The sequence below is a fragment of the Penicillium cosmopolitanum genome, assembly GCF_028827165.1.
Source record: "Penicillium cosmopolitanum strain IBT 29677 chromosome Unknown utg000003l:1.0-3747932.0:1.0-3751027.0, whole genome shotgun sequence".
Classification (NCBI taxonomy): Eukaryota; Fungi; Ascomycota; class Eurotiomycetes; order Eurotiales; family Aspergillaceae; genus Penicillium; species Penicillium cosmopolitanum.
This window is the reverse complement of record NW_026622673.1, coordinates 3,376,569-3,390,779: the sequence shown is the minus strand read 5'-3', so window position 1 is coordinate 3,390,779 and position 14,211 is coordinate 3,376,569. Positions and strand designations below refer to the sequence as shown.

Genomic DNA, 14,211 nt, shown 5'->3' with positions numbered 1-14,211 from the left:
CATGATTTCAACACCTAATTGACCATACGGATCAGGGGGCTTATTCAAACTAGTGGGCCAGAACACGCCTTCGAAATAATAAGATCAATTCTGGTTCGCTCGTCCCCAGATAATCCCGATTTCCACCGGGGGTCCCGCATTTACCGCCACGCGGATCGATTAGATTCCCAAGGTTCATTTGATATCGGCTATCGTGCATATCTGGGGGTTATCTTTCAAACGAGGGGATCGCTTATATAGAGGCGGAGGCCCCCGTGAAGCAGTGGAAGGCGCCGATGGCTTATCATCTTTCTCTGGGCGGAGTGTCATTGCGGCCCTGGAGATGCTCGTCTTCGTCTTGCGAAGGTCCTTTGAGAGGGCCTGAGATACGAAATCACAAGGATATCGACTCTTAAAGTGAGTGATTTAATTCAATCCTGCTAATAGTCTCTCTCGCCTAATTCTTCCTTCTTGAAGTTCGAAACTGTGAGCATCCAGAGGTGCATCAGCAATCGTTTTTGTTCCGTGTCACGGATCGCAGTATTATAGAGAACGTAGCATGAGATTGCAAGATTCGGAATAAAAGAATTGAATTGAATTTCAAGTTGGGAAGCGGGTTGGGACAAGGATGATGCAGAATAATCTAGATCATTCTACGTTGCCATTGAGAATAACGCGAAGTTTTACAAAGATCCGACTACTACTAGTAATAGTCATGCGACCGGTAAAGATCCCAAGTTGGACTGTGACTATTAATAGATGGTGCTGAGAAAGGAATATATACTAATCAATCAGCGTCAGAGGGCTCCGCTGGTTTTCGAAATTTTAAAAAATACTAGTAGCGTTGGCAATTCCCCGCGTTCCAATGTTTCATGCTCTCTGTGGGTCATGAAATATCCAAAATAGAAGTACTATTTCAAGAACCTCTATAATGCATCTCAAGGCCCCTACTACTAAATTGAGTGGGTAATGCCAGCGGACGTGTATGGTCAGGGAAATCTTCGAAAAGGCCAATCGGCCACATCCACTGGAACGAAGGCCAAGCCAACATTGAAACGAATCGATTCTTTATAAACGAAGGGAAAGAATCCGTCTAATTATATAAACAAATTAACCATGAGGCTCCTTATGCTAGAGCCCCACAAATGAAAAAAAAAGCATAAGATCAAAGTTCATAGTGAGACATGTGGATCGCAATCACCGGAGAGACGAAGGACAAATGTGATGCAGTCATCACCACCCCGCGAAATCACAGAACGCGTATCGTGTGAAGGAAATCAAAGAGTCGCTCAATATTTCGTGTGGCAGACAACTTGGTCTGCCCACCACCCAGGGGCGTTGTTGTCCACGATACCGCCCCCGAGGTAGGACCAAGGTACAGAGGTGCTCTCGTCGTGGCCCACACATGGATCCACGCCAAAGCGAGGCAGGACGGCATCACCACTTGGCAAGTTGGCGCAGCCTGGTTGGAAAGGTCCGTACTCATCCCAAGTCCAGGTACAGACACGAGCAGTGCTGATGCAGCTGGCGGAAGAAGGGTCATTTGAATCCAGGGATGGAGCACAACCACCATTTGAGCCGCAGGTCTGCGTGCATTGCAACCCCGAAGTAAATAGAATTTTTCCGGTCGTGAGAGGGCTTTCACCACCGATAAGTTTCTGCATGATTTTATCCTGGTCGGTTGCCATGTTTTGGGGGTCCGTAATACTGTATGTATCTGTTCCGTCGTAGAAATAGCTGTCACAAATACCGTTTCCATCATAATCGGAATCGCAGCCGGTATCCCCTGTTACAAAGGTTAGTAAATGATTCTTATATACACATTGGTCAAGCCACTTGGCATTGTCCCATGCGATATCATGGTTGAAACTGACATTGTAAATTGCCGGCGTTCTGGAGGCTGCGGACATCGATCTTTTCAGCGCGGGTCACAACCCAATTCAACTCATTCAAGCAAGCAGATGCAACATAACCACCAACTGACTGCTGGATAGTGGAAGTTAGATCATCGAGGGATGGGCGAATGCCAGACAAGGGCGTATTTTGAAGCCTAAATCAATGCCAATGGGCCGATTGTCAGCGAGATGTTTAGCCCGATCATATGCCCAGAGCATATATTGAAGATCACAAGTAGGCATTTTAACTCACATGGGAATGAAAACAGAAATATTATTCTGAACTAGTGGAAGACCGGTTCCGATCGATTTCTGCCATTTGGTTGTGAACTTGCCGAGTTCGTCCGCGACATCTGCCCACGCAGTGACATCTCCACTAACGTCACCCGCAGGGAACAGGGTATTATGAAGCACAGTAGAAGTTTGAGGAACAGATCGTAAAAATGCCTTCACAAGAACACTGCCTTCAGAATACCTGAAGCGATGACTGATAGTTAACGTCGATTCTGAGGAGTATAAAAAGGGAAACGTACAAGCTCAATCCGAATGTGAGTGCCATGAAAACATATTCCCATGGGCTGGTAGAGTCGTTTGGAGGGTCAAGGGCTGTAACCTGCTTATAATCAGTCCGTGGCCTACTATTAGAGCCTTAATCCACGCAAGGAAGTGACTGACAATGCTTCCGATGGCATTAGAAACTGGCTGAGCCGCGTTGCCGACGGCATTGTACATGTCAAGGAAGAATCCCTGAGTGTTCCAGATACACCATGTCACGTAGAAGTTCTGTACATCATTGAAGCCCGTGAAGTCCTTCCATAATGGCTGAGTGCAGGCAGGGTCGGTGTTCAGCTGATCGCATTTAGATGGCGAGTACGGCGTCATCTTCGCGTACCAGCAATCGGCGAATCCATCGTAATTCCCACAGTTGGCTTCGTTGTCTTTCCACCTGAGATCTGATTAGCAATCTATCTGTGTTTAGTTATATTCTCATTCACCCGGGTGCTTACCAGTTCATGATAAAGTCAGGGAGGTCCAATGCATTGAAACAGGACTCATCAGGATTGGCACCATTTGCACATTGTGAGGGAATTGGCGAGGCACTGGGTGCTGCGGTGCTGACCGCAATGGTGGTAGAGGTTCCCACTTGGCATGTGTATGTAATGCTTTTATCGTCTCCGACAGTGGTTCCCACGCCGGCCGTCCAATCGTCATTGCAGCTGTCAACATAAAAAGTGTCAGAGGCTATCTTGGTCTGAAAAAAAAAAGAAAGAAAGGAAATCGTGTTTCTGAGCACGCTCGTGGGCCTCGAACTTACGCGCAGGCGATAGTTGATGAGAGAGATACCACTGACCCCAGCGGGTCATTGAACGTAGTGGCGTCTTGGTTAACGAGACTGCATGCAGTAATTGCCGGGGCAGTTGTCACCGTCGGAGTTGCCGTACTAGAAATGACGCTGCTTAAAGTCCTACCAACGAGGAATTCTCGTCCGATGAGAGCCATGTTGATTGAAATGGCCTGGAATAAGGAGAATCTAGTTATTGATGTGCATTCTGTGTGTGCGAACTCGTTATTTATACTAGTTTTACATCGCAAGGCTACGAGGAACTAAAGTGGCTTGTGAAGGGCGATCCTCTTCGTTCGAGATTTGATATGCAACATTTAGCCCCTTCCAGGAAGGAAGCTGATCTTTTTTGGCCCCCAGTAAGCAGCATTCGAGACCGAATAATAAACACCCGTGTTTCCAATACCGCACATTCTAACCCAGCGAAGAAAAGTGCCGTGATCATTCTACATCTTGAAGAGATCACATAGAGCATTTTGAAGTCCAAAAAAGCATTATTCATAAGTTATCCGGTCATGTTCCTACGGTTGAATGACCTTCGTTCTCTTTCTCAGATGTTGAGCCTCAAGCTCTAGGTCATAGAACTGCATGCCTATTCGGGATTTTTAGTGCAAATGATTACCAAGGTAAGATAGCTTGGAAATACCAATACGGTCCCTTTCTTCATCTGCCCAGGAATATGGTGATCAAAGCTATGGCAAGGCTTTCTTCATATGTCGGCCCCTGAATTTCGAACGCCATCTGATCCTTCAACGAATGCGTGTGTCCAGATCTATGGTATTATTAGTCGTTTGATCTCCCCTTGAACCTTAACATCAACACGTGCACAATAGACAAGCCATGATAGCTCCAGATGTATTTGTATCTTTCTTTCACTCCAAATATAACAGGAGCCCCTGGTCCCGCAATAACGCCTCGGGCGAAATAAATGCCCAGGTAAAAATACGCCATTGCAGTTGATTTTACTCTCCATGAGATCCACTACTGAAATGTACCATTGAACCGCTTCAACTTGATATCAGATGAATAGGTGTCGGCATTGATTCAGTAGGGGGCCATAGGATCACACGGAGTCAATCTGACCTGATCCTACTCGAACTGCAGCCGATCGTAAATTATCCTTTCCGAATTTGCCAAAGCCTTGTTGGCTTTGAATTGAACTCGTCGATCTGCAAGGGATGGTTCTAATCTGAAAGCAGGCGTCCTTCCATATTTTAACAGTGCGAACATTTGTAAACCATCATGCATCTGCTTAAGTTGATTGCGCTGCATCTTGGACTGGGGTGTTACTATTGTTCTTTTGCCTCAAATCTCCGAGCCACGAGGCAGGAAAATGGACGATGAGTTCTTGATTGACCACCCTACACGGGCGATCCTTTCAAATTTGGTCCGCACTTTCTATGACGATGTATGTAAATAAGCCTCCAGCCGCAAACGCCATGTCGCACCATTTGATCCTTTCGCCTAATCTGACACTTTTGGACTCACCCAATCATATCATGAATTTCAGGCACGCCCTCTCAAACTATCCTCATATCAACTGTCAAGCACTTTTTGCCCCATCACATCGCTGCTTCTTCACTACTAAGCCTCCTTGGCCCCATAGAGTCGCATGAAACTAGGAACCCCGGCAGGGTTGCATCACGACGTGAAGAGACCCACAATATCGCTTGATGCCTATTTGGAGCACTGCAGCCACATCGTTACCACCTAGCAAGTTAAAGTCCGAATGGTAGCAGTGGGTGTAATATAAAAACTGAGCCGGTTTTTCTACCGCTAAACGCATCGTCATTGTCATTGTATGGGGAATGAGACATCAGTGGAAATTCAAGTTGTTTTGATTATATCAATCATCTAAACAAAGGCATTGTTCATGCTGCTAACGCGACGCTATCATGATGAAAAATAGAAAGTACATTAGTACATTGACTTTAAGCAGCTTCTATAATCTTCAACGGTGCAAACACTTTCACCTCAAGTGTCTCTCCCGCAACTGTGAGGTTGATCCTATACTCAACCTGGTGGGTGTGTTTGATAGCAAAAGTAAGAAGATCGGGGAAAAGAGTGGGCGTGAGCGTCCATGAGCATCTCTTTCCATTTGTATACAGACCGTCCCTCCGTAGAACGAGCTGAAACATATTCCCAATATCGATAGGCTCATTTGCTTTCCCGGAGGAATAAATCACCAAAGGACTTTCAAGGCTCTTAAACAGATCTTCGGAGTGAAAGTCCACGTCAAAGCTTTGCCGGTCTGTATGAGCTCTGCTGGTGAGATTTCCCGAAGCAATAACTGTCGTCCAACTCTGGATCCGAATCTTAACATAATTTATCTGGATCCGCTGTGGGATTTCTTCAATGCTGCTGCTTGTTCGGCCCTCCCCCTTGAGAGTTTCCATACTCAAGATGATCGGCAATGGTGCTGGGTTGTCGAATTGGACGACTGGCGGCGATTTCATAACAATTTCAAACCAAAACTGGGGGGCCTTCGATGACCCAAATAGTTTCCTAGTCTTCTGTCGAAATGACAACTCCGTGTCCTCCATACCCGGTATCAGGCGATGATTTTGCACTTTTGTAGGGGATGAAAGACCTCCATTCGAGCTTCGTTTCTGGTCGATGGTCCCTGGGGCATGTCTTAGTGTGATGGGCACGGTCGCATACTCGACCCGTCTAGAGCCACCCCGCTCATAATTCAGCACAGCATGAAGCCTATATTCAACCAGGGCCTCTGACTTTGATGAGTAGCCATCACATGTTGTACGTAGCGATCCGGGCAAGACATGAAACGCCTCATGGTCCTTATCAAAAGGGAGGAAGGTCGCCTGGGGCAGATGGCCTTGTGTAATACATGCTTTGGGTTTGCTGGGAATGGATGCGGAAAAGGACCAGGCGACCGGCTCTTCAGTATTTTCAGGATGATGCAGAGGTCCATTGAAAATGACTTGTTCCGTCGGGTTAATCAGAGTCCATTTATCAACATAGGCGTCTTTTTCTCCCCAGCGGTCGTTGGTTCCGGTGCCGAGATCGCGCAAGATTCTAACTCTCATTATCCCCGTTAGCCATATCTTGACTGTGGCCTCTGGAGACACGAGGGGCGATTGTCGCACGACGTTCCCGATGATTGTGTCGCCGGGACTGTATTGCCAGCTTGATGGGGCCGCAATATCTAAGCGCAAATCGTTCTTGTTGGAAATGCTTTGCGAATTCATATTAGTGATTTTCTTGGTATTTGCCGATGTGGATTGGGTTCTGGTCAGCAAGGATTTTCGTGAGCAATTTACTGCGAGAGATTGATGGGCTCATGAAAGGGCAACGATCGGCGTATTGACTGACGAAATGGGGCCAAAACAGTCAGCACTGTCGATCGATAATTGTGCATTCAATCGTCCTGGTGCTTGTGGGCGATTGATTGGCCCAGGTTGACGGAGGTTGATTTAGCCCCCAAACACAAAAGGTGAAACAATGTCAAATTAATCTTACATAGCAGTCACATATTGACTAACTAATTGACCGCCCCACTGGACCGAAGTTCGATACGGTTGGTTGGCTATTTTTTTCACTTACTAATAACTGATAGATTCTTGTAATTGTAATTGTTTTTGGTGTGATTTACATCGTGTTCCCCCCGGTGCCATTCTAAATGCGAAGATGTTGTAAAAAGGGCACTTTGATCACTCGCGCATCGTTTAACCATGACATTCAGCCGAGAAATGGAATATCCAAATAATCAAGATTGAATTCGTCGAATATCCAGTCCATAGATCCATCAACTATAGGCATCATCCCGCCTTGATCTTCATCGCTTTGTTCGACTGAATCCAGATTCACCATTTCCATTCTGGGACACATGTCCTTGGGAAAGGGAACAAGCCCTCCAGAACCACCAGCGGCCGGGCGACTTTTGATTGATCCTCGGGTAGCATTGGATGAAATTTAGATGTCCGGAGGCGGTCGAGAGTCGATAATATGTTATTTGCAGGTGGCCATTTCAGACGCATGCATCTAAGTGCAGTGACGAAGATCTCTAGCTCCGTATTGCACAAGTCATGTTCTTCGGAAAGTAATCCAATGTCTCCGAGTCTGTGAATTTGCGGGATACACCCCACCATCAGAGACCAATTATGGACTGGCGTGAGGTAGTTAATCTCATCATGGTCATCAATTTCATCGTACAAACGCGCCATACACGATGATGCAACTAGAGATGTATCGGTCATCATGGATGGGTTAATGACATGTCCGTATAAATGAATGAATAGGATGATGCAAGTGAAGTAGTGGATATGTAATTCTGCGATACCTCGACAATATTCTCTGCGACCAGAATCATTGTGAAGGTTCAAGTTACTTGGAAGGGTCGCAACCCATTGTTTCAAAGAGTTGAGAATCCATAATCCCTGCTTATGTTCTTTCAATTAGCAGATTGCAATCGTAACGCTAAACCGGGGGAACACATAGTTCATTTGGCATATTATATCCTAAGGCCTCTGGAATGGATGGTACGCACTTGTTCATGAGATGCCTCGGCCTGCGGTCCTGAAACTCCACAATCTTCTCGAGGAGTTTATTTAGGTTCGTGAATTGGATAAACGTCTCCGCTTTAGCATCTGGAGATTCAAAATCTTCAAGCTCTAACGGGCGCAAGTTTATGCTCTGAGATGATATGAAGATAGGACGTCCAAATGCCGCCGCCTGCAGTTTGTCTGCGCACTAAAAGTCAAGTTAGAAGATTTCGTTATTGTTGAAACGGAACTTACGAAAATGAACCACACCAATCGCCGGGCGGCTCCCGGGTTGGATAATTTTAGATAACTCGATTCTCGATGAAGACCCATTTGATATGCAAGTCGGACGGCTACGCCGAGCCAGTGGTAGGAGGAATCAAGGCTCACCACTACAGGTGGTGTTATAACCCAGAAGCATAAGATGCAAAGCGTTTTCAGAATAGCAAGTTTATCGTGTTCGTGTTTTGCATAAAGGAGAGTCTTGATCTTGAGGTAATACGACTCGCTCAAAAGTGTTGGGGGTTGGTCCCTAGGGTATCGCAGCTGGGATCCGATTAAAGAAATTGCCAATATCAGTAAATCAGATGGTTGTTCTACAGCCAAATCTGCCCGATCAATGACAGGTGCCATGTGGTAAAGATGCATAAAATATGTTTCTGTGAAGACCTGGAATTTTGACTGAGATGGGAGAGACATCGCGTTGGTGATTTTAAGTATCTCACCATGGATGTGTTGCGAAAAGGAACCCGAATCCAACATTGCCGGTACAGAAACCGATGAAGAAGAAGACATCAGAGATTGCTCTCCTATATAGCCTGGCTGGTCGGGCTGCTGTCGGATCGTTTGATGATGGCTATCTTGAGTCTGACTAGACTGGCCAGGGTATAAAGATTCAGTGGAACCGTCATTGGAATATGACGCTACTGTGATAGGGCTTGCTGTCTGTGATTGCAAAGTCCGGGAACGTGTCATTCGACCATCCCAACTACCGTGCTGCCTAGAAAGAATTGAGCTTCAACACATATTGCCAATGGTATCATGGCCACAAGCTCTTACTTGCATTCTTGGCCACGTCTTTTGCAATGGCTGCAAGCATCACCTTCTTGTTCTTGGAGATCACATCGTACCTGTCAGGCTGTTAGTTTCGCCACATGCCAGGAGGTGTGGGAGACATTCCTTCCGTGCGTGACAGTGGAGACAGACAATTTTTGCCCTTTCGCGGGCCCTTTTACTTGGACCATTCGAAGAGGGCATGATGCGATCAGCTAGAGAAATATAAATCTGCCATATGTAACTATCTGCAGGTCATGCAAGTTGTTGGCATATGTTGGCAGGGGGCATGCGAGCAAACTGTGGGGAAACGATGGGTTACGTAAAGTGTATGTCTTGGCGAATATGAATTACCCCACCACAATCGATTTTGCGGAATCTAATTCGGTCAAGACGGTTGGGGAATTAACTAGATCATGGTTTACATGGTGAATCTATCTGCTAAAATGGGAACAGCACGATGTCAATCTGGCAAGCAGACCAGTAGAATATAGTGAACAAGCAGCAACAACAGCAAGCACCACGTATGCACTAACTAGAACAAGCATTAAATGGGCGAAATAGGAAGTTTTGGGGTACAAGAGAGAATTTACGATAGATAACTAGAGACAGTATGTTTCAGATACAATACGAAATCCGCGAGGTATCTAACTGTAGAGAGCATTCCTGGAAATTGGAGACCTAAGGCGCATTGAATATTATCATTCACATCAGTCCAACTATAAGATAGCGGTTCTGAAGGAGAGACCTATTTAAAACTGATTTTCCAATTGTCCAAGGTGACCTAAAATCTATGATGATCGATTTCCCTGCTCGTATAATTGACCAGATGAGCACCAAATGATCCATATCCTTCTATAACATTGGTCGTCCTCTGATCACAATGGACAGGAACCCTAGAAGTTTGGATAAGACGCTCAGGTCCCCCTCGGCTTGTTCAATCACCTGAAGATCACCCTGAAGGACCTCAGCTAGCTGGCCTTTAGTCAAATTTAGGATTAAATCTGCTGGTTGCTGAGAATCCTGTTCAATTGGCTTTTCCCGATAAGTTAAAGCGCCATTGCTCAAGGACAATGTCCAGCGACATTTCTCATCAGGCATCAGGATGTCAATCGTGATGTTCTCGCCATTTACCCGACTCCCATCCAATTGAATAGAGATACAATCCAGCCAGTCAGCCACGGAGAGGAATGGATTTATTGGTTGCACTTCTGCGGGTTTCGAAATATGGAATTCGACCTTGTTGCGGATGTCTTGAGCGCGGGTAAGATAGAAATTGCGCCATATGGCATTCTCTGCCCCGTAGCCTAGCCTCTCGAATACCGAGGCCGATGCTTCTCTTACCGCGGGCGTAGGCTCCGTAAAAAGCGCGTGGTCAAGTAAAGTAGCCGCAAAGCGGAGATCGCCGTCGTCACGATACGCTAGGGCCTTTCCAACAACACTTTCCACGCCCCCCATACAGTCAACATATCGCTTTGCTTCATTTTCTGGTGGATGCTGCCATAGATGAGCAGCATTGCCGTCGAACCAGGTCATGTACCGCTGATATATGGCTTTCACATTGTGGCTAAGGGAGCCATAATAGCCTTTGATATGCCAGGCCTTCTGAAGGGACGTAGGCAATTGTAGCCTTTCTGCAATTTGGGATCCTGTGAGCCCAAGATTCATCATCCGGCATGTCTGGTCATGGAGGTAGGCGTATAGATCACGCTGCTCCGATATGAGCTGTATGAGCTTCTCCTGGCCCCAGGTTGGCCAGTGATGGCTAGCGAACAAAACATCGGACTTATTTCCAAAAAGTGCCAATGATTCATCGAGGTATTTAGACCACGCCTTTGCATCCCGTACTTGAGCACCCCTGAGGGTGCCTATATTGTGCATACAATGAGTAGCGCATTCTGAGATACAGAGGGCCCGTTGTTCTGGGAAATAGAGATTGATCTCTGCCGGTGCCTCTGTGCCCGGAACCATTTGAAAGATGATTCTCACTCCATCCAAAACATGCTCTTCGCCTGTTAGTTTGATATCCACATTTGGCGGGATAAGCCCAGTGGTGCCACTGGAACTGGTCAGGCCGAGCCCGGAGCTAACCTGGCCTTGGGAACCCTTAACCAGGCGATTGCCGAACATAAATGCTGCACGCCGACGCATTGCTGGTCCCGCGAATATGTTTTCGCTGATGGCCTCATCCATGAAGTGCTCGGGGGCAAGGATTGGAATGGATACGGGCTCAGTAGTAGACGATTCGTTGGCGAGGCCGTAAGATGGAAGCACACCCGCTGCACCCCCAAAATGATCCACATGTGAATGTGAATAGATGAGGCCAGTGACCTTTCGGTTTCCACGATGTTGCCGATATAATGCTAGAGCTGCTGCGGCACATTCAGCCGAGATGAGGGGGTCGATCACAATGACTCCTTGCTGGCCCTCTACCACGGTCATGTTTGAAAGATCAAAGCCCCTGACTTGATAGATGCCTCGAGCAACCTCGAAGAGCCCCTGTTTGTAGCAAAGCTGAGCCTGTCGCCAGAGACTTGGATTGACCGTCCCAGGGCACTTGTCCTCGAGGAATGAATATTGGTCATTATCCCATACGACATTTCCGTCCCCAGCGCGGATAGTGCAAGGCTTCAGAGAATCAATGAATCCTCGGAGGCATTTTCAAAGTCTTCTCTGTCCGAAAAAGAAGCGGAATTTTTATTGTCGGCAGGGGCCATTCTGGCAAGGAGGGGTGATCGAATATGATTGGATATCGAGTAACCTGAAACGCAAATGCTCTGAAAATGCCTTCAATCTTGGAGCATGAAGGTTAACCTATATATTTCACTAGAATATGTAGGGGCGGATCTCATATGCCTTTTGAACCGAGAATACTGGACTAGGTACAGGATTCAGGGTTCGGCTCATGGTTCGGTCCAAGGCCTTTCGGCATTGCCGAGCCTTCGGTACCCCGCATCGTGTACCGAACCTTCCCCAGACAGTTTCCTACCGAAGTTTGACCAGCAGACGGTATGAAATGTGATTGGATATTCAAATTATGCCATTCATCATTCTTCCATTATCCAAGACATCCTCGTTCTTGTTATAAACATCCAGCTTGGTTGCCCTCGCGAAACTTGGTTATTCCGAGAAAGACATTCTTACAAAACGAACCCGAAATCTTTCTTCTAGCATGGCTCGCTCTGAGACTTGTTCTACAACCAAATATGACGACACGAAATTTGTTGGGATGGAAGGCTCTTCCAACGACCCAGAAGAAGTTGGCAGCGTTGAAGGTTACTCTCGTGTCGAACGACGAAAGATAATACGCAAGATCGATTTCCGTATTGTCTTTCCTCTTGGTCTCATGATGGCCGCCAGCTTCTTGGATAGGGCTAATATGGGAAATGCTGCAATCTCCGGGTAAGAAATTACCCTGTGCTGCATACTCAAATGTCTTCATATCTCGACTCTAATTCAGCGTTTCATTGAAGCATGTCCAAGGATCTAGATTTGAGCAAGGGCGAGCGCTATGTGAGTACGCTGATATAGCTAAGATATGCAGCACTGACAGTATAGTCTCTTATTCTTCTCGTCTTTTTTATTACCTATGTCATTTTTCAAATGCCTGCGACGATTGTCGTGCGCAAATTCGGACCACGTATCTTTCTTCCAACGATTACCCTTCTATGGGGTATAGTTATGATGGTATCTACGCACCGCTCCAAATGTATGCAATTAAAGCGTTATTGACCTCCGAGTTAGTGCTTTGGTTTTGTTCAAGACTGGCGAGTGATGGTCGCTCTTCGGTTGCTCCTCGGTGCATTTGAGGCAGGGCTGTTTCCTGGTGCTGTCTATACAATTTCCCAGTGGTATACCCGAGGTAAAACACTCTTTTGCGCTTCTGTGGCTAGATACTAATCGAATTTTCTAGCCGATATTCAGACAAGATATTCCTCATTCTATACTATCAGCTTACTCGGCGCTGCCTTCTCGGGGCTACTTGCATGCGCATTCTCACAAATGAAAGGCATTGAGGGGCTCAACGCGTGGCGATGGATATTGATCATGGAAGGTTTGTTAACTTGTGCTATCTCTTTTATAGGATTCACATTATTAGTGAATATGCCCGCGGATGGCCAAGATGCGTGGAGGTTTCTCACAGAGAGAGAGGCGCACATTGTGATCGAAAGTATTGGCCATCAGCGAAATGATAGCTACGAGGATGACTCGTTTGAGTTCAGAAAGTTTCTCAGGCCCGCTCTGGATATCAACATTTGGGGCTTTGAGCTCAGCTATCTGTAAGAAGCTGGTCACCTTCAACGCCAGATTTTATACTGCTAACATACATTCAAGATGCATGAGTACAGTGATATATGCAATTTCATTCTTTATGCCAATCATCCTACAGGGACAATTGGGGTTCAGTCTCATTGAGTCTCAAGCCTTGAACACCCCACCCTACATATTCGCATGTCTTCAAATGTGTTTCCAGGCATGGCTTGGCGGCAAAACCAAGTTGCGAGGTCTGATAATAATCTACAACGGCTTTCAGGCTGCAGTGGGAATCTGCGTTCTAGCTTGGGTGAAAAGCCCCTGGGTTCAATATTTTGGGATTTTTCTAATAGCGGGAGGAACGCAATCAAATCTGCCCGCTATAATTACGTGGCAGACCAATAACATCCGTGGAAAATGGAAGCAGACATTCTGTAGTGCCAGCATCATAGGAGCGGGAGGCGTCGGCGGTATCGCAGGATCGCTGATTTTCCGCTCTCAAGACGCACCTCTCTATATGCCAGGCTTTTATGCCTGTCTAGTGTGCGTTTCTTTTCTTCTTTCATTTGTGTCGCATTTTCGCTGACAATCTTCCTCGATAGGTGCTGTGCATTGACTATAGGAATTTCGGTTGCAATGATGATCCGCTTCCACAAGGCGAACAACCGGGCTGCTCGTGGGGAGATTATCATCGAGGGGCTAGATGGCTTTCACTACATGCTTTAGATAGCCAATAATATCAAAGAAATTCTAGTGCAAGCTATCCAGGTCAGGAACCTTAGAAGTGCTAATAGCCATACTACTGGGGATGGGGGATCAATAGGCTGGAATAGACTGCCGTATAAACGCGTGACGTTACGAGATCTGCTACTAGAAATCTGCGAAAATGACCACTTTAGGGCTTGATAATTGTCCTACACATCCATTTCCTTTGCGTCCTATACGTCTTTTTCTCAATACTTATCATATAGATGAGGGTTTTGTGCGCTTTCAAGGGTAAGATCCCATGCCGACCAACTAATCGATTCAATAACGAACAGGTATTGTGAGAGTTTCACACGGGGGGGTTTTTAGTCCTAGCTGAACCAGCATGGCTCGTAATTTGGAGAGTGGTCTTAATATGATTCTACAAAGTCCAAAATTGGCACGAAGCAGACATATCGCTATTTTGTATCGGAGAGTGTTT

At 46.3% G+C, this 14,211-nt stretch overlaps 6 protein-coding genes across 6 annotated transcripts; 1 reads left to right on the top strand and 5 right to left on the bottom strand.

Annotated features, from left to right (window-relative positions):
- Window positions 1-1,268: 1,268 nt before the first annotated feature.
- On the bottom strand, window positions 1,269-1,667 carry N7509_001299 (uncharacterized protein; the record flags this gene model as incomplete). Its single annotated transcript, XM_056625936.1, has 1 exon — window positions 1,269-1,667. The coding sequence occupies one exon, from the start codon at window positions 1,665-1,667 to the stop codon at window positions 1,269-1,271; it is 399 nt and encodes a 132-aa protein (XP_056494518.1).
- Window positions 1,668-2,411: 744 nt separating this feature from the next.
- On the bottom strand, window positions 2,412-3,374 carry N7509_001298 (uncharacterized protein; the record flags this gene model as incomplete). The annotated part of the gene is made up of 3 exons (XM_056625935.1): window positions 2,412-2,820; window positions 2,882-3,091; window positions 3,190-3,374. 3 exons carry the CDS (start codon window positions 3,372-3,374, stop codon window positions 2,412-2,414), a joined length of 804 nt encoding a protein of 267 aa, XP_056494517.1.
- A 1,773-nt stretch (window positions 3,375-5,147) lies between these two features.
- N7509_001297 (uncharacterized protein) lies at window positions 5,148-6,425 on the bottom strand (the record flags this gene model as incomplete). The annotated part of the gene is made up of 1 exon (XM_056625934.1): window positions 5,148-6,425. The coding sequence occupies one exon, from the start codon at window positions 6,423-6,425 to the stop codon at window positions 5,148-5,150; it is 1,278 nt and encodes a 425-aa protein (XP_056494516.1).
- Window positions 6,426-7,040: 615 nt separating this feature from the next.
- N7509_001296 (fungal specific transcription factor domain-containing protein) lies at window positions 7,041-8,417 on the bottom strand (the record flags this gene model as incomplete). Its single annotated transcript, XM_056625933.1, has 3 exons — window positions 7,041-7,613; window positions 7,720-7,926; window positions 7,974-8,417. 3 exons carry the CDS (start codon window positions 8,415-8,417, stop codon window positions 7,041-7,043), a joined length of 1,224 nt encoding a protein of 407 aa, XP_056494515.1.
- Window positions 8,418-9,626: 1,209 nt separating this feature from the next.
- Window positions 9,627-11,213, bottom strand: N7509_001295 (alkyl/aryl-sulfatase; the record flags this gene model as incomplete). The annotated part of the gene is made up of 1 exon (XM_056625932.1): window positions 9,627-11,213. One exon carries the CDS (start codon window positions 11,211-11,213, stop codon window positions 9,627-9,629), a length of 1,587 nt encoding a protein of 528 aa, XP_056494514.1.
- Window positions 11,214-11,943: 730 nt separating this feature from the next.
- N7509_001294 (uncharacterized protein) lies at window positions 11,944-13,751 on the top strand (the record flags this gene model as incomplete). The annotated part of the gene is made up of 7 exons (XM_056625931.1): window positions 11,944-12,173; window positions 12,245-12,284; window positions 12,330-12,458; window positions 12,516-12,633; window positions 12,685-13,051; window positions 13,107-13,568; window positions 13,628-13,751. The coding sequence occupies 7 exons, from the start codon at window positions 11,944-11,946 to the stop codon at window positions 13,749-13,751; spliced, it is 1,470 nt and encodes a 489-aa protein (XP_056494513.1).
- Between the last annotated feature and the right edge of the window lie 460 nt (window positions 13,752-14,211).